This window comes from Miniopterus schreibersii, assembly GCF_964146895.1.
Source record: "Miniopterus schreibersii genome assembly, chromosome: 19".
Taxonomy (NCBI): domain Eukaryota; kingdom Metazoa; phylum Chordata; class Mammalia; order Chiroptera; family Miniopteridae; genus Miniopterus; species Miniopterus schreibersii.
Window position 1 is genome coordinate 10,953,267 of NC_138119.1, and position 26,044 is coordinate 10,979,310.

The following is a 26,044-nucleotide window of genomic DNA, read 5'->3' on the forward strand; positions in this document are numbered from 1 at the left end:
GAGTTTCCTTGAACAGGTTCTTTGCTTTGGTCAAGGAGGAGAATAGCCCTACAGGCAAAGGCATCGCAGTAATTTCTCCTTTCCAGGCCCTGCCCTGGGTCTTTACAAGGTAGTTTTAGCCTTACAGAGCTCATAAAGTGTATCTCATACACATGGCCATTGTTGGAGAGCATTTGCAAGGTCTCTCTGAATCTCGTCGAGGAATTTATGGCTCTTTTCATGCGGGTTTCCTCCCAATGGCCCCAGAAGCTCTGTTGGGACAATTTTTGCTGACCTAGAGCCAAGAGAGTCATGTTGGGGCTCAGTGAGACAGCATCACGATGGATGCAGTGGGGAAAGTGCCACAGCAGAAGTCAGCCATTGCATTTGGCCAGACACTCCCCTCCTCCTCTCAAGGAGCTCACCTTCAAGGTGGTTGTATAATAGGGGCAGAATCAAATGAGGAAGAAATGAGTAATTTTGCCTGGGGGCGTCAGGAAAGTTTTTACAGAGAGGAAGAGGCTGGAACTGAACCTTAAAAGATAATGGATGGAATGGGTCACTGGGGAGAAAAAGGGACATCTGTAATATTTTAAACAAAAATAAAATTTAAAAATTAAAAAAAAAAAAAAAAAAGATAATGGAGAGGATTTTATCAGCAGCAGGGCAGGTCACTGGAGGCAAAGGGGAAAACACACACATAAGCCCCCAGGGCAGGGGTTAAAGCAGTGAGTTTAGAAGAAAATGGGAGGTGACAAAGCATGAAAGTTAGACTCCATGTTTCTGCTTAAATGTAATTTCCTCAAAGAAACTTTTCCTGGCGCTTAATCCCCAATCTAAATTAGGTGTCCCTATTGTCTCCTCAGGCTCTATAATTTTTCTCTATAGAACACAGTTTGTATCTATATTTATTTGCGCACCGTTTAGTATCAATTTGCTTACTATACTGCATGCTCCGCAGGGCATCAGGGCTGTGACTAGAATATAATAAACAATTAAATATATTTTGAATCATGCACATAAAGACAAAAATATGTCAGATTATGACAAGTGCTATACATGCATTACTCAGGAGGCAAGGAATATTTGAACTAATAACATTTAAACTAATTGAGTCTTATAAGAGAAAGAGAATAGAGGAAGGATGTTGAAGGCAGATGGAGCAGCTCCAGCAAAGGTATGGGGCATGAAACAGCAAGGCGGATACAAAGAATTTAGAGAACTTCCTTATGTTTGTTCATAGGTAGATGCAGAGGAGTGGTACCTGAAAAGACCAGAAAGGTAAGAAAGGGCAGGATCATTCATCCATTCAATGAATATTTATCTAGCACCTACTCATGAAGAGCTTCCTAATTGACGCTAAGAAGTTTGGGCTCTATCCAAGCAGTATTGAGTAACTACTGAAGGATTTGAGAGTCCTCTGATTGAATTTGTATATTGGGAAGTTCATTCTTGAGGTTGGGCAGTGGATTATTTAGACGGTGGCAAGACTGGAGGCAAGTAGAGGTCACTTAGGACGCTGGTTCAGAAATTCAGGTAAGAAAAGCAGTGGCAGTGGGAACAAAGAGGACATGGTTTGAGGAAACATTTAGAAATAAAACTGGCAAAATTTGATGGGAATTTCTTTCTTATAGGAATTTTCTCACTTTGGGAAGTGAGAGAGAATAGAGTTTAAGGTGGTTCTAGGGTTTCTGATATGTACAATGAAGTGAATTGCGATGCACAAAGAAAAGGACTGTAGGAACAAGAAAACATTTAAATGAGGGAAACTGTAAAGTCCATTTAGTAGACGTTGATACCTGTGGAAGAGATTGCTAGCTGTCTACCAGAATCCATTTTTTCCTTTTTCCATATAATAGTAGCTAGGATGAGGCTGTCCAGCACTTCTTTGGGATTACATTTCCCAGGCCTCCTTGAAGCAAAGTGGTGGCATATGACTAACATCTTGCTAGTGAATGTGACCAAGAGCAAAGTATGCAACTTCTTTCTCACTTGCTTAAGAAGAAATCCTTATCTCTGGATTTCTGCCTTTCTCCTTTCTAATGGGTGGAATGGTAATGACCAGAATGACCTAGGAAGTCACAAATTGAGGATGGCAGAACATTCATTAGCCTGAGTCCCTGCATTATCAGAGCTGTCTGCTGACTTAGAACACTTATTATAGGGTGTTTACATTATAGAAAAATAAACTTATTATTCTTTAAGCCATTAAATTGCAGTCTTTTTGTTACAACAGCTTAGCTTGCCTCATAGAACATCCAAGTGGAGACATAGACAGTTGACTATACTAGTCTGAAGTTAAAGAAAGGGGTAGATTTATGAGTTAGAATCAAATTGAATTGGATGAGTGACATCAGGTAGATGGGAAAATAGGAGGTTCCATCCCTCATCCACCCCCTGCCCCCAAACATCATTTGACATCCATACACAGACAAAAATATCTTCATGACACTCCAGAATCTGGGTGAGAGATTACAGTACCTGGGTAGAGCACAGAAGTTAGAAAAGATGCTTTAAAGAAGGTAGAAAGAACAGTATCACTTTACTTGTGTCACCCTCCCCCCCCCCCCCGGCCTGTGCAGCACAGAACTGACAGAACTCTCTCGCCCCAAAAGTTCTCCTCCTGGAGAAAAGAGAGGAAAGTGAGAGTCTTACTTCACAGTGGATCCTGGCAGCATCCTACTCCAGTGGACCCTGGTGCCAAGCTATCCCCTGAGGACCCTGGATTCAAGCCCAACACCATAGACCCAGGTATCAGGCCTATCTAGTGACCCAAGAAAGGGCTCACCCATGGACCCCACAACCAGGTTCACTTGTCCATGTACCCTGGCACTGGGCCTGTCTGCCTATAGACTCAGGTACTGGGCCTGCCCACCTGTGGACTCTAGCAGCAGGTCACCCATGTACCCTGACAGCTGGTTTGCCTAAAATCTCTGGCTGGGCTGACCAGTGAAGGGCTTTCCATGCTGAAGCTAGTCTGTAAAGACTGGAAGAGGATACTACTTCTTCAAATGTGCAGACACTGATACAAGACTACAAGGGTCATGAAGAATCAGAGAAACATGATACAGCAAAGGAATAAAATAAAGTTTTAATAACCAACCCTAAAGAAATGGAGATCTACAAACTGTCTGACAAAGAATTCAAAATAATAATCCTGAAGAATGCTCAGTCATCTACACGAGAACACAAATAGACAACCAAACAAAATCAGTAAAACAATACACAAACAAAATGAGATATTTAACAGAGACAGATACCATAAAAGGAAAAAAAAAAAGCAGAAATTCTGGAGCTGAAGAACACAATGATTGAACTGAAATATTCGGTAGAAAGCACAAACAGCAGACTTGATCAAGCAGAAGAAATCAGGAAGCTTGGAGACAAGTCACTAAGACTTTATGGGACACCATTAAATGAATCAATGTACACATTATGGGAGTCCTGAATAAGAAAAGCATGAAAAAGGGGCAGAAAGCTTATTTAAAGAAATAATGGTTGAAAACCCCCCAAATCTATGAAGGAAGATGAGCATCCAAAATCATGAAGCCCCAAAGATCTCAAATAGGTTTAATCTAAAGAGGTCTACACCATAGCACATTATAATTAAATTGTCAAAAGTGAAAGACAAAGAGAATTATGAAACCAGCAAGAGAAAATCCACTTGTCCATACAAGGGAACCCCCATAAGACTATCACCAGATTTCTCAGAAACTTTGAGGAGATCAGGAGGAGTGCAGAAGGTAAATTTCTAAAGGTATCACAAGGAAGTAAGAAATGATCATTAATTTCTCTAAAAGTAGAGAGTGAGGTTGGTGTCTGACTTATAGGTCAATGAAAGTGGTAATAGTTTAGAACATCTACTGGTGGTGGAAAAACATGTTGGAGTAAAGCTAAAGTTGAATGACTTCCTCTGTGTGTAGACAGTAGGAAGGTGTAGGTGGTAAGACTGATTCAAAATAGGGATTCTAAGCAGCAGTGGGGATTCTTATACCAGTGTGGTGTAAGAATGCAGGTCAAAAAGTGGAGGGAATTGGTGAACAGTTGGATTTCCCTCTTCATGAGTTGATCCTTGCATTCTTGGAGATTTTACACTAGGGTTGCCACATTGTCCGCTACAAATTTGTTATCATCACCACCACCAAGTCTTTCTAAGTCTGAAAACTACATTTTCCAGAACCCCTTCCTATATAGTTTCGGTTACAATTTGCCAATGAGAGAGACCTGTGTGAAATTTGGAATGTGGGAGCAAAGAGAAAGCTATTATTCCTAGGAGGTCAATGTGGCCAGACAGGATAGCTTCTAGAGCTTCCCCACAGTGAGTTTTTCTCCAGTCCTCTGGAGACCTTCACTCTCTCAGCTCCTCCCACACTCATATAATCTCTACTTCCTACATTAAATCTCTTCTCTTATTCCCATAATACTCATAGTGGCTCTCTTTTTCTAACCAACGCCAGATGGGTACAGTACAGCAGGCCTAGTGTTGATATAGCTGTCCTCACCTGTTTTAAAAGGAAAAACAAGATCTAATTATTCTCACCTCCGTTCAACCTTATTTTCCTTGGCAATGTTGTTTGGGAAAACAGCTGGGGACCCTATTCTTTGGATTCTTGAATCCTATCATCCTAAGAAGCTTCCTGCATTCTTGAGAGCAGTTTTCCCCTTGGGTACCATCATTCCCACAATGCTCCTGCATCATTGGATGCTGTCGTCTCAGACAAAACCTTTGCATTCTTGGTAGTGCTCATCAATTTGAGACCAGTCAAGGGGTATGGGATTTGGACACATCGTGGGGCTGACTGTGGATCCTCTTTAACAGCTTGCTAAGTAGTGATTCATCGTGGTTATACTCAGCCAATTGTTTAGAGAACAAGAAGACTCTTTACTACACCATTCTTTACTACCTCATTCCTCAGGTAGCACAGGCTCCAAAGCCAGCTGTATACACAGAGTTTGGCAATTACTAGGATGCGACAGAGTTTAAAGGGCCAACTTGTCTAGCACAACAAAGTTCTCCTTAGTTCTGGGCACACAGTCGGTGCCTAATTTACTTGAGTTGTAGAGAACCTGGGTTTCTGAATCCTCTTTGGCAGCCAGCTCCGTCTTTCTCATATTTTGAATAGAGAGGCTGTCTACTATTGTGTAGACTCTGCAGCCAGACTGCCTGAAGTTAAATCCTGGTTTAATTTGGAGAAAGCTGCTTAACTTCTCTATAACTCACCTATAAAATAGAGATAATGATAGTGAGAATTAAAGAAATACTGCGTTTAAATTGCTCAATGCATTCCTGGCACATAATAAACACATGATAATAATGACTTTATTGGCTCTGCACTAAAATCTGCTTTCTCTTCCTAGTTGTATTCTTATTGCTATTCCATCTCTTTTATTGCAAATGTGGAGCAAATAATGATGTGTTAGCCTAGGTTTGCCCTCCACCTGATACACGTTTCATGAAATCGCTTTTTTATTTGTGTTTGACCAAGCAGTAGAGTTTACATCTCAAAACTTTCCTATCCAATTACTGTTTTATAATACAAGATTTTGCCCCCGATTTCTAACCTCACCTCCCACCCCCCCAACTTCTTGCTCACTCTATTCCAGCCACACTGGTTTCTTGTTCCTTTAATGCACCAAACAGCTCCTACTACAGGGAGATTTTTACCCTTGATTTTCTGCCTGGAAAACTCTTCCCCTGGGAGCATGGCTTGAGTTCTCACCACCTTCTTGCCTTTGCTCAAATGTCACCTCAGTGAGTCCCTCCCTGAATGCCTTACATAAAATACACCTCACTTTAGCTTTCGGTCCTCCTTATTCTGCTTTCTTTTCCTCAACAGTTCTTAGCACCATCTGTCATATCACACATTTATTCATTTCTTACTTGTCTATTTCTCTCCATTTCCATTCCTAATGGAGTTTCTCTGACTACACATATCACATTTCAGAGGGGAGGAAGACATTTTATTCCATGCAGTAATAGCGTATTGGGATAGGAATTTGCACAGTTCCTCAGATTCCTCTAATTTCTTCAAATCAAATATATCTTTTGAAAAAGTGGTGGAATAGTTCAGCCTTCCCAAACAAGGAAAATCATATTGCCTAGTATAGTCACTCTCTTATCTTTTGCCAATAGTTAAATAAGAGATCAGAAGAATACAGTGAAAAGAAGTGGTAAATACTATGGAAATCAAAAAAGACTATTTGTATGAGTGGCTTATTCCTAATTCCTAATAGGAATAAGGAATATTGAACAGCAGATATATAGAGTTGAGATATTGCACAAGTTCACTTATGTCCAAATTGAAAGTGGTAACACACTGGGTTGGGCTGAAGGAAGACTTCATTGTTAGCTCCTTAAACTCCTGTCTTTTAGTGATATTTACAATTCCTACTGAGTTCATCTCTCTACTGGAGATCATTCCATACTGAGTCAACCTCTCTGATGGAGAAATGACAAACAAACCTTGTCACAAGGTGTTTAGAAATCAAAATCTACACAACTTGTTGAATGACTGGATGTGGAAAATGAGGAAACAGGAGAAAGCTAGGATAACACAGGATTTCGAGCAAATGAGTGAGTGATTTTATTGCTGGCAGACAGAAGTACAGGAAGCTAAGTGAGTAGACTGGGATAGGGAATTTCTGTTTGGGACATGTTTTGTTTGGGTTTGATGTTTCCATAAGAGACGCAGATGAAGCTCTCCAGGACACTCCCCAGAACTTGGGGACAGATCAGAATCACAGAAAGGGTGACATTCTGCACAAAAGTGTGGGGGAAGGGGTGGAAGAAATATGAAAGTTGCATGCTTCTGAATAGTAATTATAAAAACTACCACTTTTTGAGTGCCTTTAGTGTGTTGTATCTGATTGGGAGTAGTCGAGACTAGCTAGAGCTAATATAAGGACAATTTAGCAATTTTGTTGCGTGTAACTGTGACTATATCACAGTTTCGTTTGAATGATAGTTCACCAGGTAATGGACATTTCAGTTGTTTCCAGTCTTTGGCTATCACAAGTAAAGTTGCTATAAACACTTGCATGCAGGTTGTGGTATGAATATAATTTTTCACTTTACTTGGGGGAGTAGGAGTGGGATTGCTAGATCAGATGGTGAATGTACATTTATCCTTATAAGAAACTGTTAGTTTTCCAAAGTAGCTATACCACTTTTTTCATTCCAAGAGTTCCAGTTGCTCTGCCAGCACTTGGTATTACCAGATTTTTTTTTAATTATTCTCATAGATCTGTAAGTGACATCCTTGCAGTTTTAATTTGCATTTCTCTAATGACAAATTATGTTGAACATCTTTCCACATGCTCATTTCCCACTAGTGTATCTTCTTTAGTGAAGTATCCATTGGATTTTTTGCCAATTTTTTCATTGAGTTGTCTTTTTCTTATGACTGGGTTTGGGGAGTTATTTATATATTCTGGGGTCAACTGTAGTTCTCATTTATTTCCCCTGTGTTGCCTGTCATCCAATGAGTGAAAACATTTGTTTCCTTTTTTTTACTAGATTTTAGTTGATGAAACTGGGAGGATATATCTGATCTAGATTACTCCATCTGGCCATCAGTGCAAATTCTGAAAGCAATACCTGAGTATAGATTTAAAGGAGATGAGGGAGCAGTTGCTGGGAAAGAGCACTCCAGAGAGAGGAAACTCTGAGGTGAGATTGTACCTGGCATGTTCCTAAAACTTCAAGGAGGTCAGTGTGGCTAAAACAAAAACATGAGGAAAGTAGCAAGAGATGAGGTCAGAGATCTTTTAAGTCCCTCTTGGGCCTTAGCTTACTCTGATCAAGATGGAAGCCACTCCAGGATGTCAAGCAGAGGAGTGACATGCTCAAAAGTCTGTTTTAAAATGCTCACTCTGCCTCCTATGCTGGCATAGACTGCATAGGGTTAAGAGTAGAAGAGGCATGTCAGTTAGGAGGCTAAGATGCCCCAAGAAATGATGGCAGTTGGACCAGGATGGTAGCAACGGAGATGGTGAGAATCGTGCAGTTTCTGGTTATTATCTGAAGGTAGAATCAATAGGACTTGCTAACAATTTGCTTTTGATATATGAGAGAAAGAATTCAAGAATAACCTAATGTTCTTTGCCTTATATTTATCTTTTGTATTTTCACAAAATGGTTTGGAGATGTTTGGAGATTAGCTCTCTTATTATTGATACTGTGTCTAGACAATGATCACTGGACCTATATTTGATATTTTTCCTCCTATTCCTTTTCCAATGGTCCAGCACAATACCCATCAGCTCCTGTGAATATTTCTTGGGTATAAGAATTAAAACATATAAGACTCTCTTTTCAAATTGGCTAAAGGTTGAAGTGCAGTCCTCTGCCACAGGTTGGTGCAGATGTGGATCAGAGTAGCCAACCTCTGGGTTTCCTAGGGTAAGGACCACAGAATCTATATTTAAATTCATATCAAAGGGCCCTCCCTTTACACCATTCTCAAAATAGAGATCCATCCTGCCTTATCATCACAATGCTGTTTGACAAATAGCTCAGCCTGGCCCCCACATTGCTAGGTTGTGGAACTAATAGTAAGGGAACCAGTCCTACAGCAGGTAGGATCTGAATTTGGCTGGTATGTACTTGACTCAACTTGCCTCTGGCTCCATATAAAGACCTTAATTGGGTTGGGTTTTGCTCAGCCTGCTGGACAAAGAAGCAGTTAAACTTGATAGGTCAGCTTTACATGTACACAGGCCAAGGTTCTAAAGCTGCAGAATATACCTCAGTGGGCAAATGTCACTTAAACCAATCTGAACTATTCAGCACTACCTGTCCATCAGAATTCAATAGGATAGGAGGGCAGGAGGCAGGAAGTAGAGAAATCCACAAATCTACAATCCATTAAAGATTGCTAGGACTCCCTGCTTCTTCATGAAATAGAAGGGACAGAAAGATTTTTCTATCTATAAAACCCAAAAGAATCCATGATCTCAAGATTTGGGAAGAGTAACCCTTCCCATGAGGATGAGGTGACTAAGAATCAGACGACCAGGAAGGGGCCAGAGTAGAACCAGAGGAAGAAAGGCTACAGGTCAGAAAAACAAACAAGTACACACTGGAACTCCTCTCCCCTGTAGATCAATCATAGAGAGAATGGAAGAAAAAGAGTGAAACCATCTGGGTATCCTGCAAGCAGATCTAGGGCCTATGCTTCCCTGCTGCAGCAAAATTAAATGTGCTTAACTTGAGGATTCGACTTCCATTATGAAGAGAGTTTGTGGCATCATTACCATCACCATAAATAGCATCAAGGTTATTGGCATCCACAATCACCCTTAATCAATGTGGCTCACCAGCCAACTGAGCCAGAACCAAGGCCCTCTTCTAAGCAGACCAACCACAGGCTATTTTGTACAGTATAGATGCCCAGAGACACTGATTAAACCTGAGCACAACATCTGACATATTTCAGCTCTCAAAATAAAACTAGTAAGAGCATTGTTCACAATGATACCATCCACAAAAAGACCCAGAAAACACAGTATTTCAATCAAATGTAAAAAAAAAAAAAATAGTCTTTTTTATTGGATTAACAAAACAGCAATTTCTCTCTCTTATTGAATGGCAGTTTTGTTCCGGGTACTTGACTTAACCCTTTTAAACTTTATAACAATGTTATGAAGAAAATTCCCCATATTTACAGATATTAATTCACATAACTAGTGGGTGGCAGAGGCAGAAGTCCACCCCAGATCTGTCAGATTCCAAGATGTAGGGTCTTAATCACTGGGCTAAACAAATTTCCAGTTTTTAGGGAGAAGTCAAGAAGCACATTCCTTTACAAGTTTTATCCTGTGTGTGCCCTGAATTCTTCTATGTGGACCAGACTTAGGAAAGAGGTGTGAGAAAGGTCCTGGCAGAAATCTAGGCTAACAGCCTCTCCTCTTGTAGCAAAGTCCCCAGAAGCCCCACTCTCCATGAGTACACCTGCCTCTCAAGCCACATGCATCTCAGAAATGAGTGGATGTCATCTTTGAACACCTTAAAGAGCTTTATATTAGCCTCCCTAGGCCAGGGGTCCTGGAGCCTCAGGGATCAATTTCTGTCCAAATGTCTTTGACTTGCACAAAACTGAGGACAGTGGGTGGGGCAATTGGATTAGAGAACACCATCAATCTCTGAAACCTTAGTCACCCTATAATAGCGACATAAAATAATTACCCTGTCCTTTGCAATTATCTTGCTAAGCTGGTGATCTAGTGTCCCGATTTCAAGAATTAGTACCCAAAGAAGAAAACCTGCCGCTTAAGCAAAAGTGAGACACTACAGATGTGGTTTTCCACAAATCCCACTTTCCTATCCTTCCTCTTAGAGTCTGAATGTTCAGAGGTGATTTAAACCAAATAGTCCTAGGAGATCCAAGCTCGAAGCATAATTAGTGCCAGAGGCAAGGAATTAGCATGTGGGTGGAGTGGCTTTACTTATAAGTAAAGTAAATATAATTGACGTTTAAAGGGAAGATAAATGAAATTATCATAGACAATGGCATCAATAAAATTAATTAATCTAAAATTAAATCCAAGCCTGATATCTAAAACTCCTAGAGATCCTGGATTTGTTTCCCCCTAGTCCTATTCAAAGATGTCATCCCAGGCAGCCCAAGATATAGTTTTTGTCAATTCTCTCTTCATCTAGCAGGCAAGAAAAATCAGCCTCACTGGGTATTGTAGAGCAAGTTTGTCCCTAGTTAAAATGTATGATGATTTAGGGATGGGTAGATGTATATTCAGATGTATATTTGTGTATGTGTGTGCACATGCATGCACAATGCATCCTGGGCGATCCCAAATGACAAATCCTCAATACCCTTTCAAACAGGAAATACCAAGGTCATTGAAAGGGAGTGATGGAAAACTCCAGGCTTGTAAATAATCCCAAACCAATGTAATTTCATTGCAGACACTGTGCTTAGCACAGGCCCTTGCATGTTATAGATCTTCAATAATGTATATTAATTGTATATGGAAGTATGTGTACAGGTGTGTGTGTATGTGTCTGTGTGTGTGTGTTTAAGTGATATACATAAATCTTCAACAGTTTCCCTGATGCCCAAACCCCAGCCAAGCTTCAGTCCTGATCTAGCTTCAGTATACTGTTCCACACAATCTTGGACTGCCTTACCACTGGAAGCACATTCCCCCAGTGAGAAGGATCATGGGATCACAGAAAGTGTTCACTTAAAATTTGCTTCAGAATTGCTGAGAGCCACTGGACTGGAAAAATTAGTCTGGTTACTTTAATACTTAACAATGGACTCCCTTTTTTTAGCCTTCTGAGTTATTATCTTTATTAAACTTGGTTCCAAATGTTTATGAATGATTCCAAAAATAAAATTTGTGCTTAAAGTGCCAATATTTTCATCTAACAAGGGATACTCAAAAGCATGAAATGCTGTGAAAGAAGAGCTCCCCCCAACACTTTGAGCATATATTCACAGCCTTTCAAGGAAATTACTTTGTACAGGTCCTAGACTGTTCTTTAAAAAATCAACTGCCTTGATTAATAATCACACTCTGCAAATTGTTTAGACGAAGTTCTAGATCATCTTGGTGAATCCTAAAGTTCCAGTGCTAATCCAACTTCCTCCCCCTTCAGTCAGATTTATCAAGTCAATGAGTTTTCAAATCCATCAGGGGGCAAGTTCTCGTCCATATTTTCATCACGGGTTATTGATATTGTGGCTACAAGGACCATTTGAGCTTCTGAGACCCAGCCTTCAGTTGCCCAGAGTAGATTTCAGCAAGTGCCTGGAAGTTCCAGATGGTTCTCAGTTAGATCTGGACAGAACAAGTCTCCGATGCTTCATCTTACATACAGTCTGAAAGCCTGCATGTGTCAGCAGGTATCTCTCTGAGAGACTTCATTGCTTAAATCCTGAGATATCAACAGTGATGTGACAAAATAAAAAAGAATCTGGGGGTGGGGGCATTCTCAGCTGGTCTAGAAAGTGGTTCCATCTTCCTCATAGACTTCTTATAATAGAAATTTTAGGCTCCTTTGAAGGCTGGGTTCCAAAGGTTCAACTCAATTCGTCTCTGATTTCACTTAGGAAGAGAAACTACCAGGAAGGAACAGTGGTAAGAATCATCTCCAAGAACCATCGTCCCTGAAACTTATTGATAACCTTTTCCTACTCAGATTAAATTTGAGAATAAGAAGGAAATAAAATAAAATATACTGGCCCTTATCATGTGCTCGGCATTACCCTAATATTATCTCATCTACTTCTCACATATCTAACATTTTCCTCATTGCACAGGTGTAGAAACAGAGACTCCGATTTAGAAACTTGCCCCAGGTGTTACAGGTGGTTATGCTGGAGCTGTGACACAAAGACTATCTGTCTTCAGGCAAAGTCAATATCCTTCCCACTTCATCATGCTGTGAGCCAAGAACAGCTTCCTAAACTGCTTTCAGAGAAAAGAGACGCTTAATATGTACCAGCATCCCTGGATCAACTCTCATGCGCCTGCTCTAAGTTGAGTTCATTGAGAAACCTCAATATAGGGGGTCCCGGCAAAGAGAGAATGTTTGGTTCTCTTGATAGGCACAGACCTAAAGCTGAAGAAGGCCCCCCTTGAATAGGATGTCACATGAAAACAAAATTCAGCTGACATTCAGTGGAAAAAGCCACATCTGGGACTTTCACACATTCAATTAAAGTGATTTTTAACATCCTAAGGTATAGCTTCCCCCTCAAGACAATCCAGTAGCCAACAATGCACAAGCCTCAGCAACCGGGCCTAAAATCAAAGCCTGGTTGTTCCTGAGAACCCGGAGCAGTATGGATTGAAATGAGCAGAGGACCATGAGATGAGCAGGAGGCCCACATCCAGAGAAATGGTGTAGCTGAGACTAGCCCTGGACTCCAGGCCTCTGCTTCATTGGACCAAACGACCTTTCAGAACCCAGACAGGCAGAAATCTCTGCAGGTGTCATCTAGTTGATCCTTAAAAACCATGACTTTGGTTCCTTTCCAAATGGTGCGTAGGCCTCTGATAGGACCATAACTGTTCTACAGAATTGCAGCTGAAATGATCTGGCGTGTGTCCACTTGTACCCTGGCACTAATAACACCTTGTAGTTATCGAAGGGGAAAACTGAAGCCCTGAGAAGTAAGGAAACTTATTAAGGACACAGACACCATAACAATAACTTAATTGCACAGCTCTATGAATATATTAAAAACCACTAACTGCCGGCTTTGCTCAGTGGTTAGAGCGTTAGCCCATGGACTGAAGGGTCCCGGGTTCGATTCCGGTCTAGGGCATGTACCTCGGTTGCAGGCTCGATCCCCAGCCCCAGTCGGGGAGCATGTGGGAGGCAACCAATCGATGTGCCTCTCTCACACTGATGTTTCTCTCTTTCCCTTCCACTCTCTCTGAAAAGCAATGGAAAAAATATCCTTGGGTGAGGATTTTAAAAAATAAATAAATAAAATTAACTGCATACTTTAAAAGGTTGGATTTCCCCTGGATGGTATGGCTCAGCTGGAGCACTGTCCCATGCAGTGGAAGGTCATGGGTTTGATTCCTGGTCAGCCCACATACCCCGGTTGCAAATTTGATCCCCATCGGGGTGCATATGAGAGGCAACCTAATGATGTTTCTCTCTCACATGGATGTCTCTCTCTGCTTTTCTCTCCCTCTCTCCCGTTGTCCCTCTAAAATCAATAATTTTTTTTTTAAAAAGGTTAAATTTTATGGTACGTAAATTATGTCTCAATAAAAGTGTTATTTAAAAAAAACAAAACAGAATCATGACTTATCTTCTGGGGCAATGATTTTAACAAGAAGTGGTATTTTTGCCTTTAAAGGCCTCTTATTGGATCCTAATTTACTTTTATCAAACATGATTGAGCACCTATGTGTAAAACACTGTATTAGATGCTAAATATTTTTTAAAAGGAGCTTATAATGATTATATAACTTACTAAGCATTTATTATGCCAGATTGGTACTAAGCAATTTCACATATTAAGTAATCACCAGGGAGGTAAGTATTATGAGTCCCATTATAAAAGTTAGGAAACTGATGTTCAGAGGATTAGATAATTGCCCAAGGAGCACAGCCAGAAAAGACAGCTGAAATTGGAGCTCAAATCTTTCTAACTCCTAAATTTATACTTTAATCTACTATGCTAATCCAGTTAGAAGGGGAAGAGAAATATGAACACAAAGAATACAAGAGAGTGGTTGGCAGAGTTCTGCGAGCAGTCAAACTATGGAACTGGTTTCCAAGTTCCGAGCTAGAATCCTGGAGTTGCAAGGCAAGCAAGGGTGGCTTTAAAAACCTCAGCATGGAGACTGGGGGGTCTGAAAGTCCTCCTGGCATAGCAGTCATCGCAACAAAAGCAGGCATAATTCCCAAAAATGCATACAATTGAAAATGACCATAATATCCAAGGGACAACATAACTTTTTGTGTGATCACTTTGGTCTAGAACTCCCTGGCTATGAGAGCAATGGATATACCTCAGTGGTGACCCCATTACCATTTTGTGAAGAAACACTCACTCTAAGTGCTTACTAAGTCCTAGGCACTGTCCAGATATAGGGTGGTGTGAGATGAAGGAGTGCCCTGATAGGAACTGACCAACCCATATAAAGATGTGGTATATACGTGGTTAGTGGGGGCTCTCACATCAGACCACATGGGTTTCTATCCTGGTGCTGCCACTTACAAGCTGTGATTTGGGATGAATTATTAAATTCCTCTATGCTTTCATTTCCTTCTTTATAAAACGAGAATGAAAATAAGACTGACTTAACAGGGTGATTGTGAGGAATAAATAGATAAGCATGTAAAACCTTCTTGTCTAGAAGACAGTAATTACTTAATGATAACTGCTATCTTCATCAGTCATCATCATCGTCATCACCTGGTGGCAAAGTACAGAAAAGCTGCATCTTCGTGCCTAATACAGCTTTCTGACTGGGTTTGCTTCGCTTGGGTATTATATTTGATATACTTTGTGTATATAAGTGACATTTTCCCAAGGGTTCAGGCCCAAAGCTGCCAGACCACCAATGGATAGGAGAAAGCTCAAGAAGAAAGTCCATTCTGCATTCACCCGGAACACATCTGAAAACATTACTTCTGTGTTTAGCCCATTAACTTATATAGTTTAAAAAAGAGCCTTCAAAGGGCCAGAGAATATGTTTCTTCTCTTCCTGGCTTTCAGCACTCTTTATGTTATTCTTTCATAATTTTTGTGTTTGGATGGAACTGATACTCCTAAAACAGCATAATTTTTGTGTATTAGGCATGTGTAATCAAAACACAGAGATGGTTAAGAGCAGGGGCATTATGATAAGGCGGATATAGGTCCCAACCCTGGTTCGCCCACCTACTGTGTGAACTTGGAGATGACTCTTATGCTCTCTGAACCTATTTTTTCATCTATAAAATGGGGGAAAACAATATATATGTCATAGAAATGTGGTGAAGATTAAATGAGATATGTGAAAAATATTCAGCATAATACCTTGCACATAGTAAATTCTCAATAAATGGCGATTCTGATTGCAAAACGACATGAGTTGGGTAAGCTTAATGGTCTACCTTCATTTTCTTTTTTTTTTAATCCTCACACAAGGATATGCTTTTATTGATTTTTAGAGAGAGAGAAGAAGAGAGAGAGAAACATTGATGTAAGAGAGAAACATTGATCAGTTGCCTCCCGTATGCGCCCCGACTGGGATGGAACCCGAAACCTAGGTATGTGTCCTGACCAGGAATCAAACCCGCAACCTTTCCGGTGTACGGGGCGACGCTCCAACCAACTGAGCCACCCAGCCAGAGCACCTACATTCATTTTCAATTAAATAAGCATTTATTGCATACCTGCCAAGGACCTTACAGTTTGCTACTTTCTGTGGGTGCCAGATAAAGGGAATGAACCACACGCGTCCTCTAAAACACAGGATCTGCTTTTCACAAGTGCATGACCTTGGAAAAAGTGCAACATGTCCTGATACTGGAAGGTGCGCCAGTCCCAGCCTTTCTGCAATCATCTCAAAGATGAGAATGCAAAGTGGAAGGTAAACACCTGTCCAGAGGTGGAGTTAGGTTTGATTGGAAATGAATCAGTCCATCCCACAGAGGACAGCACCCACATGTTAGCTATATAAGGGCCACTATCTCAATCATTGTCACCCTGCAAGCTTCATCAGGCTTTCTTCCTACTTGTTCCTTTGGTGAACCAGGTGAGAGAAAATTTATCCAGCTATCTCGATGGTCATTGTCCACAACAGAAATCCAAGAGTTAGAGCTAAGGCAGAGTTAATATATATTTGGCCTTTCTTTCTATATTTGTTTTTGGTTTTTTACTGGTATAGCTATTTATATTCTGTTCTCTTCACTGTCGTTTATATTATGTTTCTTTTTTATTTTAGTTCTGCTTATTTGTTTGGCTAGTTTAATTTACTCTGGGGCTCTTTTAGAATAAATTTGTCATTGTGAAGAATAATTCAGATAGAAGCTTGTCTTCTGACAGGCCACCCCACACTGTCTTCCTAGTCTGTTGCATGCCATCTTTTCTGGGCTGTCCAGCTCAAACAGGGAGGAGGCTGGCACTGTTGGAAAGACCCTTCCTTGTTCAGTGTCAGCTTCCAGAGTTCCCAGATCAAATTGTCTACTAGTCAAATGGCTGCCTGAATTTCTGAGCCTTTTTCCCTGGTTAATGAAAAAGAACAGTGTTAGGTCAAGGGCTGAGATTAGGATAGCTCCTCAGCTCTCGTGAGGGCTATCTCAGGCCTCTGGAAAACCAAGGAAGAATTGGCCCACTTTGCCCATTTTTCATTTTCTGAAGATCTTGAGGGTCCAATTTAGATTTGGGCACCCGAGGTATGCATGGTGGAAGGTCTGTCACTTTTGACTCTAGAAAATCAGTGAAACTAGCAAGAGAGACTGGAGAAATATGTCTAGGTGGTTCTGGAAACTTTGGAAGCCCCAGGACAACACCCAGGACACAAAAGTACACAAAGCGTAGAGACATTAAGAATATATTCAACCAGAACATGGAGACCTGAGATGTAGTCCCAGTTCGGCCAGTAACATGCCATGACTAATGTTAACAGTCACTTTTCACTGTGCTGAAAGGTTTTGTATCATCCTGACCCATCTTTACATTTTGAGGAATTTTAGGTTTTAAAGAGACACGAGATTTGAAAAATCATGATGACAATTATCAAAATTGGAACTGCTTATAAATTGAAAGGAAAGAAAGTGAATGATAGAGTCTTCCATTTTGTTTTTCTCTTCAGGTTCACTTAAACGTGTAAAAAGATGACCGAACTCTTGAGAAGTGTTGTCACCGTCATTGATGTTTTCTACAAATACACCAACCAAGATGGGGAATGTGGCACACTGAGCAAGGATGAGCTAAAGGAACTTCTGGAGAAAGAGTTTCGGCCAATTCTGAAGGTGAGGACCATGTGCTAGGACCAAAGGCTCCTATGGTCCTGTACATTCTCTCTTATATAACCAAATGTTAGCTAAAAAGTGCACAGTTCCAGGGGTCTTTGAGAAAACTGTATGAGCAGTACTTTTTGGGGACATCAAAAAGTCTGTTGTGGCAGTGTTTATTTTTAGAAAAGTGAATGATTTTTCCTCATTTTCCTGTGCATTCCCACCATGTGGACCCTCAGACTTCTTCATGCCCCCAGGCTTCCCATTCTGAAAAAGCAGAAAATAACATTTGTACTAAGACATAATTAATAAATTACCCTATCAAGTTGGGAAGAAAAACTATAGAAAGGGAAGTAAGTCATCTATAGGGGGAGTTGACCAAATAGGATAATTAAAAACCAGAAACAAAATACATGCATTTTTTTCCCCATCTACTTGGAAAGAACTTAGCTATTAACTTCAAAATTATAGATCCCAACATAGAATATACGAACATATGATGTTTAAAATGTATATAAAGCTAAAACATACCAGGTACTGAACTTAGTTTATTCAACTCCTTTCTGTATGCCACGCTTGAGTACCTGGTTCTCTAGCTTAGGTCCTTGAGCTGCATTCTGAGGATCACAATAGTCTTTATCTTTTCTACTACTTCTTCACACTTGCTGGGTCCCCTTAGGCTGCCTTAGCCTAAAGTAATCCTTGATTGGATTAAAATTGCTTAATGGCAAACATCTACAATTCCACAGTCTTATCTGAATATTTTAGCTGAGTATGTGGGTTAGGCTGACCAAGACTCCTTTGGTGTGTTGCTCATATACAGAACCCAGATGATCCAGACACAGTGGAAGTCATCATGCATATGCTGGATCGAGATCATGACCGAAGACTGGACTTTACTGAGTTTCTTCTGATGGTATTCAAGCTGGCTATGGCCTGCAACAAGGTTCTCAGCAAAGAATATTGCAAAGCTTCAGGGTCAAAGAAGCACAGCCATGGTGACAAGCACCAAGAAGAAGGAAGTGAAACAGAAGAAGATGAGGAGGATATATCAGGACAGAAATCAGGTCACAGAAATCCAAGCTGGAGTGAGGAAGAAGAGCACAGTTATCATTCTGAGGGTTCGAAGGGAACTGCGAAACATAGACATGGATCCCATTCCAGGAAGCTGAGGAGGCAAGATTTCTTTAGCTCAGGGAGCCAAGAGGGATTTGAGAAAAGGTACCATGAGTCTGGCTCTGGTCACTCTTGGAGTAGTGGCAAAGAAAGACATGGGTCCAGCTCTGGAGAGCTAGAGGAAAGAAGAAACAATTCTCATGTTAGCCCTTCTAGGGAATCTGGGGAGGAATATGAATCTGGATCTGAATCTGGATCTGGATCTAAGAGTGGAGGAAGAAAAGGTCATGGTGGTCTGTTAAGTGGATTAGAGGCTAGTGGTCATGAATCAAACTCTACTTGGTCACAGAGTAGAGGACAAACGTTTGCATCTAATTCTATAGGTTTAGGAGGCAGTGGAAGACAAAGCTATGCATGTGGTTTCAGCAATTCAAGTGGGTGTGGAGGAACACAGAATGCTTCTAGCTCCTGTCAGGCAGGCACATATGGAGGGCAAGGAAATAAATCTAGATGTACTCAGTCGCATTGTCAATCAAGAAATAGTGGAGGACATGGTCATAGATGTATCTCAGGAGGTCAGTCCTCTGGATATGCTCAATGTAGGCCTAGATCCTGTAGCCAATCTTCTTGTCATAGAAGAAGACATAGATCCAGGTCAGGTTGTCAACCACAGAAGTGTTGCCAACCACAGAACTGTGGAGGACAACAAGGAAGAAGATCAAGACAGTCTTCTTGCTGTGGACAACAGGGAACAAGATCAAGACAGTCTTCTTGCTGTGGACAACAGGGAACAAGATCAAGACACTCTTCTTGCTGTGGACAACAGGGAACAAGGTCAAGACAGTCTTCTTGCTGTGGACAATATGGGTCTGGTTCAAGTCAGTCCTCTGGCCATGGCCAACATGGATCTGGCTCAGGTCAGTCCTCAGGATTTGGACAACACGGATCTGGCTCAGGTCAGTCTTCAGGCTTTGGACAACATGGATCTGGCTCAGGTCAGTCCTCAGGCATTGGACAACATGAATCTGGCTCAGGTCAGTCCTCAGGCTTTGGACAACAAGGATCTGGCTCAGGTCAGTCCTCAAGCTTCGGACAACATGGATCTGGCTCAGGTCAGTCTTCTGGCCATGGACAACACAGATCTGGCTCAGGTCAGTCCTCAGGCTTTGGAAAACATGGGTCTGGCTCAGGTCAGTCATCTGGCTCTGAACAACATGAGTCTGGCTCAGGTCAGTCCTCTGGCCATGGCCAACATGGATCTGGCTCAGGTCAGTCATCTAGCTCTGGAAAACATGGGTCTGGCTCAAGTAAATCCTCAGGCTTTGGAAAACACGGATCTGGCTCAGGTCAGTCCTCAGGAATTGGGCAACATGGGTCTAGCTCAGGTCAGTCATCTAGTTCTGGACAACATGGGTCTGGTTCAGGTCAGTCCTCAGGCTTTGGACAACAAGGGTCTAGCTCAGGCCAGTCCTCAGGCTTTGGAAAACATGGGTCTGGCTCAGGTCAGTCTTCAGGAATTGGACAACATGGGTCTAGCTCAGGTCAGTCCTCTGGCCATGGCCAACACGGGTCTGGCTCAGGTCAGTCATCTAGCTCTGGACAACATGGGTCTGGCTCAAGTAAATCCTCAGGCTTTGGACAACATGGGTCTAGCTCAGGCCAGTCCTCAGGCTTTGGAAAACACGGATCTGGCTCAGGTCAGTCCTCAGGAATTGGACAACATGGGTCTAGCTCAGGTCAGTCGTCAGGCTTTGGACAACACGGATCCAGCTCAGGTCAGTCCTCTGGCCATGGCCAACACGGGTCTGGCTCAGGCCAGTCCTCAGGCTTTGGAAAACATGGGTCTGGCTCAGGTCAGTCTTCAGGAATTGGACAACATGGGTCTAGCTCAGGTCAGTCCTCTGGCCATGGCCAACATGGATCTGGCTCAGGTCAGTCATCTAGCTCTGGACAACATGGGTCTGGCTCAGGCCAGTCCTCAGGCTTTGGACAACATGGGTCTAGCTCAGGCCAGTCCTCAGGCTTTGGAAAACATGGGTCTGGCTCAGGTCAGTCCTCAGGAATTGGACAACACGGGTCTAGCTCAGGTCAGTTCTCTGGCCATGGCCAACATGGATCTGGCTCAGGTCAGTCATCTAGCTCTGGACAACATGGGTCTGGCTCAGGTCAGTCCTCAGGCTTTGGACAACACGGGTCTAGCTCAGGCCAGTCCTCAGGCTTTGGAAAACATGGGTCTGGCTCAGGTCAGTCTTCAGGAATTGGACAACATGGGTCTAGCTCAGGTCAGTCCTCTGGCCATGGCCAACATGGATCTGGCTCAGGTCAGTCATCTAGCTCTGGACAACATAGGTCTGGCTCAAGTAAATCCTCAGGCTTTGGACAACATGGGTCTAGCTCAGGCCAGTCCTCAGGCTTTGGAAAACACGGATCTGGCTCAGGTCAGTCCTCAGGCTTTGGACAACATGGGTCTAGCTCAGGCCAGTCCTCAGGCTTTGGAAAACATGGGTCTGGCTCAGGTCAGTCCTCAGGAATTGGACAACATGGGTCTAGCTCAGGTCAGTCCTCTGGCCATGGCCAACATGGGTCTGGCTCAGGTCAGTCATCTAGCTCTGGACAACATGGGTCTGGTTCAGGTCAGTCCTCAGGCTTTGGACAACACGGGTCTAGCTCAGGCCAGTCCTCAGGCTTTGGAAAACATGGGTCTGGCTCAGGTCAGTCCTCAGGAATTGGACAACATGGGTCTAGCTCAGGTCAGTCCTCTGGCCATGGCCAACATGGATCTGGCTCAGGTCAGTCATCTAGCTCTGGACAACATGGGTCTGGTTCAGGTCAGTCCTCAGGCTTTGGACAACATGGGTCTAGCTCAGGCCAGTCCTCAGGCTTTGGAAAACATGGGTCTGGCTCAGGTCAGTCCTCAGGAATTGGACAACATGGGTCTAGCTCAGATCAGTCCTCTGGCCATGGCCAACATGGGTCTGGCTCAGGTCAGTCATCTAGCTCTGGACAACATGGGTCTAGCTCAGGTCAGTCCTCTGGCCATGGCCAACATGGGTCTGGCTCAGGTCAGTCATCTAGCTCTGGACAACATGGGTCTGGTTCAGGTCAGTCCTCAGGCTTTGGACAACACGGGTCTAGCTCAGGCCAGTCCTCAGGCTTTGGAAAACATGGGTCTGGCTCAGGTCAGTCCTCAGGAATTGGACAACATGGGTCTAGCTCAGGTCAGTCCTCTGGCCATGGCCAACATGGTTCTGGCTCAGGTCAGTCATCTAGCTATGGACAACATAGGTCTGGCTCAGGTCAGTCCTCAGGAATTGGACAACAGGGATCCAGCTCAGGTCAGTCCTCTGGCCATGGCCAACATGGGTCTAGCACAAGTCAGTCTTCTGGCTTTGGCCAACGTGGGTCTAGCTCACGCCAATCCTCTGGCTCCGGACAACATAGATGTGGCACCAGTCAATCCTCTGGCTTTGGACAACATGGGTCCAGCTCAGGTCAGTCTTCTGACTTTGGACAACACGGGTCTAGTTCAGGTCAGTCCTCTGGCCATGGCCAGCATGGGTCTGGCTCAGGTCAGTCGTCTGGCTTTGGACAACACGGGTCTAGCTCAGGTCAGTCTTCTGGCTTTGGAAAACATGGATCTGGCTCAGGTCAGTCCTCCAGCTCTAGAAAGCAAAGAGCTGGTTCAGGTCAATCTTCAGGCTTTGGCCAGCATGGGTCTAGCACAAGCCAATCGAGTTCAGCACATCATAGATCTGGAAAAGGGGGATCTAGTCACAGTGAGTCCAGTGGCAGTGAATGGTATTCAGGAGGCTCACAGAGACACTCAGGGTCCAGTCATGGCCAGGCTGGATCTCAACATGGACAGTGGGGATCCTCTAGTCAAGGGAGTCAGGGAACTACTCATGGACAGTCAGGAGACACCAAGAAACATGGGCAGGCAGGCCATGGGCAATCCCCACAGTCAGGGTCCAGCAAAGGCGGAAGAAGGGGATCTAGTCACAGTGAGTCCAGTGGCAGTGAATGGCATTCAGGAGGCTCACAGAGACACTCAGGGTCCAGTCATGGCCAGGCTGGATCTCAACATAGACAGTGGGGATCCTCTAGTCAAGGGAGTCAGGGAACTACTCATGGACAGTCAGGAGACACCAAGAAACATGGGCAGGCAGGCCATGGGCAATCCCCACAGTCAGGATCCAGCAAAGGTGGAAGAAGGGGATCTAGTCACAGTGAGTCCAGTGGCAGTGAATGGCATTCGGGAGGCTCACAGAAACACTCATGGTCCAGTCATGGCCAGGCTGGATCTCAACATGGACAGTGGGGATCCTCTAGTCAAGGGAGTCAGGGAACTACTCATGGACAGTCAGGGGACACCAGGAAACATGGGCAGGCAGGCCATGGGCAATCCCCACAGTCAGGGTCCAGCAGAGGTGGAAGAAGGGGATCTAGTCACAGTGAGTCCAGTGGCAGTGAATGGCATTCGGGAGGCTCACAGAGACACTCAGGGTCCAGTCATGGCCAGGCTGGATCTCAACATGGACAGTGGGGATCCTCTAGTCAAGGGAGTCAGGGAACTACTCATGGACAGTCAGGAGACACCAAGAAACATGGGCAGGCAGGCCATGGGCAATCCCCACAGTCAGGATCCAGCAAAGGCGGAAGAAGGAGATCTAGTCACAGTGAGTCCAGTGGCAGTGAATGGCATTCGGGAGGCTCACAGAGACACTCAGGGTCCAGTCATGGCCAGGCTGGATCTCAACATGGACAGTGGGGATCCTCTAGTCAAGGGAGTCAGGGAACTACTCATGGACAGTCAGGAGACACCAAGAAACATGGGCAGGCAGGCCATGGGCAATCCCCACAGTCAGGGTCCAGCAAAGGCGGAAGAAGGGGATCTAGTCACAGTGAGTCCAGTGGCAGTGAATGGCATTCGGGAGGCTCACAGAGACACTCAGGGTCCAGTCATGGCCAGGCTGGATCTCAACATGGACAGTGGGGATCCTCTAGTCAAGGGAGTCAGGGAACTACTCATGGACAGTCAGGAGACACCAAGAAACATGGGCAGGCAGGCCATGGGCAATCCCCACAGTCAGGGTCCAGCAAAGGCGGAAGAAGGGGATCTAGTCACAGTGAGTCCAGTGGCAGTGAATGGCATTCGGGAGGCTCACAGAAACACTCAGGGTCCAGTCATGGCCAGGCTGGATCTCAACATGGACAGTGGGGATCCTCTAGTCAAGGGAGTCAGGGAACTACTCATGGACAGTCAGGAGACACCAGGAAACATGGGCAGGCAGGCCATGGGCAATCCCCACAGTCAGGGTCCAGCAAAGGCGGAAGAAGGGGATCTAGTCACAGTGAGTCCAGTGGCAGTGAATGGCATTCGGGAGGCTCACAGAGACACTCAGGGTCTAGTCATGGCCAGGCTGGATCTCAACATGGACAGTGGGGATCCTCTAGTCAAGGGAGTCAGGGAACTACTCATGGACAGTCAGGAGACACCAAGAAACATGGGCAGGCAGGTCACGGGCAATCCTCACAGTCAGGATCCAGTAAAGGTGGAAGAGGATCTAGTCACAGTGAGTCCAGTGAATGGCATTCGGGAGGCTCACAGAGACACTCAGGGTCCAGTCATGGCCAGGCTAGATCTCAACATGGACAGTGGGGATCCTCTAGTCAAGGGAGTCAGGGAACTACTCATGGACAGTCAGGAGACACCAGGAAACATGGGCAGGCAGGCCATGGGCAATCCCCACAGTCAGGGTCCAGCAAAGGCGGAAGAAGGGGATCTAGTCACAGTGAGTCCAGTGGCAGTGAATGGCATTCAGGAGGCTCACAGAAACACTCATGGTCCAGTCATGGCCAGGCTGGATCTCAGCATGGACAGTGGGGATCCTCTAGTCAAGGGAGTCAGGGAACTACTCATGGACAGTCAGGAGATACCAAGAAACATGGGCAGGCAGGCCATGGGCAATCCCCACAGTCAGGATCCAGCAAAGGCGGAAGAAGGGGATCTAGTCACAGTGAGTCCAGTGGCAGTGAATGGCATTCAGGAGGCTCACAGAAACACTCAGGGTCCAGTCATGGCCAGGCTGGATCTCAACATGGACAGTGGGGATCCTCTAGTCAAGGGAGTCAGGGAACTACTCATGGACAGTCAGGAGACACCAAGAAACATGGGCAGGCAGGTCACGGGCAATCCTCACAGTCAGGATCCAGTAAAGGTGGAAGAGGATCTAGTCACAGTCAGTCCAGTGAATGGCATTCGGGAGGCTCACAGAGACACTCAGGGTCCAGTCATGGCCAGGCTGGATCTCAACATGGACAGTGGGGATCCTCTAGTCAAGGGAGTCAGGGAACTACTCATGGACAGTCAGGAGACACCAAGAAACATGGGCAGGCAGGCCATGGGCAATCCCCACAGTCAGGGTCCGGCAAAGGCGGAAGGAGGGGATCTAGTCACAGTGAGTCCAGTGGCAGTGAATGGCATTCGGGAGGCTCACAGAGACACTCAGGGTCTAGTCATGGCCAGGCTGGATCTCAACATGGACAGTGGGGATCCTCTAGTCAAGGGAGTCAGGGAACTACTCATGGACAGTCAGGAGACACCAAGAAACATGGGCAGGCAGGTCACGGGCAATCCTCACAGTCAGGATCCAGTAAAGGTGGAAGAGGATCTAGTCACAGTGAGTCCAGTGAATGGCATTCGGGAGGCTCACAGAGACACTCAGGGTCCAGTCATGGCCAGGCTGGATCTCAACATGGACAGTGGGGATCCTCTAGTCAAGGGAGTCAGGGAACTACTCATGGACAGTCAGGAGACACCAGGAAACATGGGCAGGCAGGCCATGGGCAATCCCCACAGTCAGGGTCCAGCAAAGGCGGAAGAAGGGGATCTAGTCACAGTGAGTCCAGTGGCAGTGAATGGCATTCGGGAGGCTCACAGAGACACTCAGGGTCCAGTCATGGCCAGGCTGGATCTCAACATGGACAGTGGGGATCCTCTAGTCAAGGGAGTCAGGGAACTACTCATGGACAATCAGGAGACACTAAGAAACATGGGCAGGCAGGCCATGGGCAATCCCCACAGTCAGGATCCAGCAAAGGCGGAAGAAGGGGATCTAGTCACAGTGAGTCCAGTGGCAGTGAATGGCATTCGGGAGGCTCACAGAAACACTCAGGGTCCAGTCATGGCCAGGCTGGATCTCAACATGGACAGTGGGGATCCTCTAGTCAAGGGAGTCAGGGAACTACTCATGGACAGTCAGGAGACACCAGGAAACATGGGCAGGCAGGCCATGGGCAATCCCCACAGTCAGGGTCCAGCAAAGGCAGAAGAAGGGGATCTAGTCACAGTGAGTCCAGCGGCAGTGAATGGCATTCGGGAGGCTCACAGAGACACTCAGGGTCCAGTCATGGCCAGGCTGGATCTCAACATGGACAGTGGGGATCCTCTAGTCAAGGGAGTCAGGGAACTACTCATGGACAGTCAGGAGACACCAAGAAACATGGGCAGGC

The 26,044-nt window shown here is 44.4% G+C and overlaps 3 protein-coding genes across 3 annotated transcripts in view; 2 read left to right on the forward strand and 1 right to left on the reverse strand.

Annotated features, from left to right (window-relative positions):
- CRCT1 (cysteine rich C-terminal 1) overlaps positions 1-26,044 on the reverse strand; it is a 148,336-nt gene that overhangs the window by 58,369 nt on the left and 63,923 nt on the right. The window lies entirely within an intron of this gene.
- Positions 18,273-18,886, forward strand: LOC308549338 (filaggrin-2-like; the record flags this gene model as incomplete). The annotated part of the gene is made up of 2 exons (XM_081121880.1): positions 18,273-18,816; positions 18,882-18,886. 2 exons carry the CDS (start codon positions 18,273-18,275, stop codon positions 18,884-18,886), a joined length of 549 nt encoding a protein of 182 aa, XP_080978006.1.
- LOC308549339 (uncharacterized protein) overlaps positions 20,683-26,044 on the forward strand; it is a gene marked incomplete at both ends in the record, with an annotated part of 30,980 nt that continues 25,618 nt past the window's right edge. The window contains 2 exons of the mRNA XM_081121881.1: positions 20,683-22,758; positions 22,848-25,969. Of these exons, the coding sequence (XP_080978007.1) occupies positions 20,683-22,758; positions 22,848-25,969 (5,198 nt within the window). The remainder of the gene's footprint in view (positions 22,759-22,847; positions 25,970-26,044) is intronic.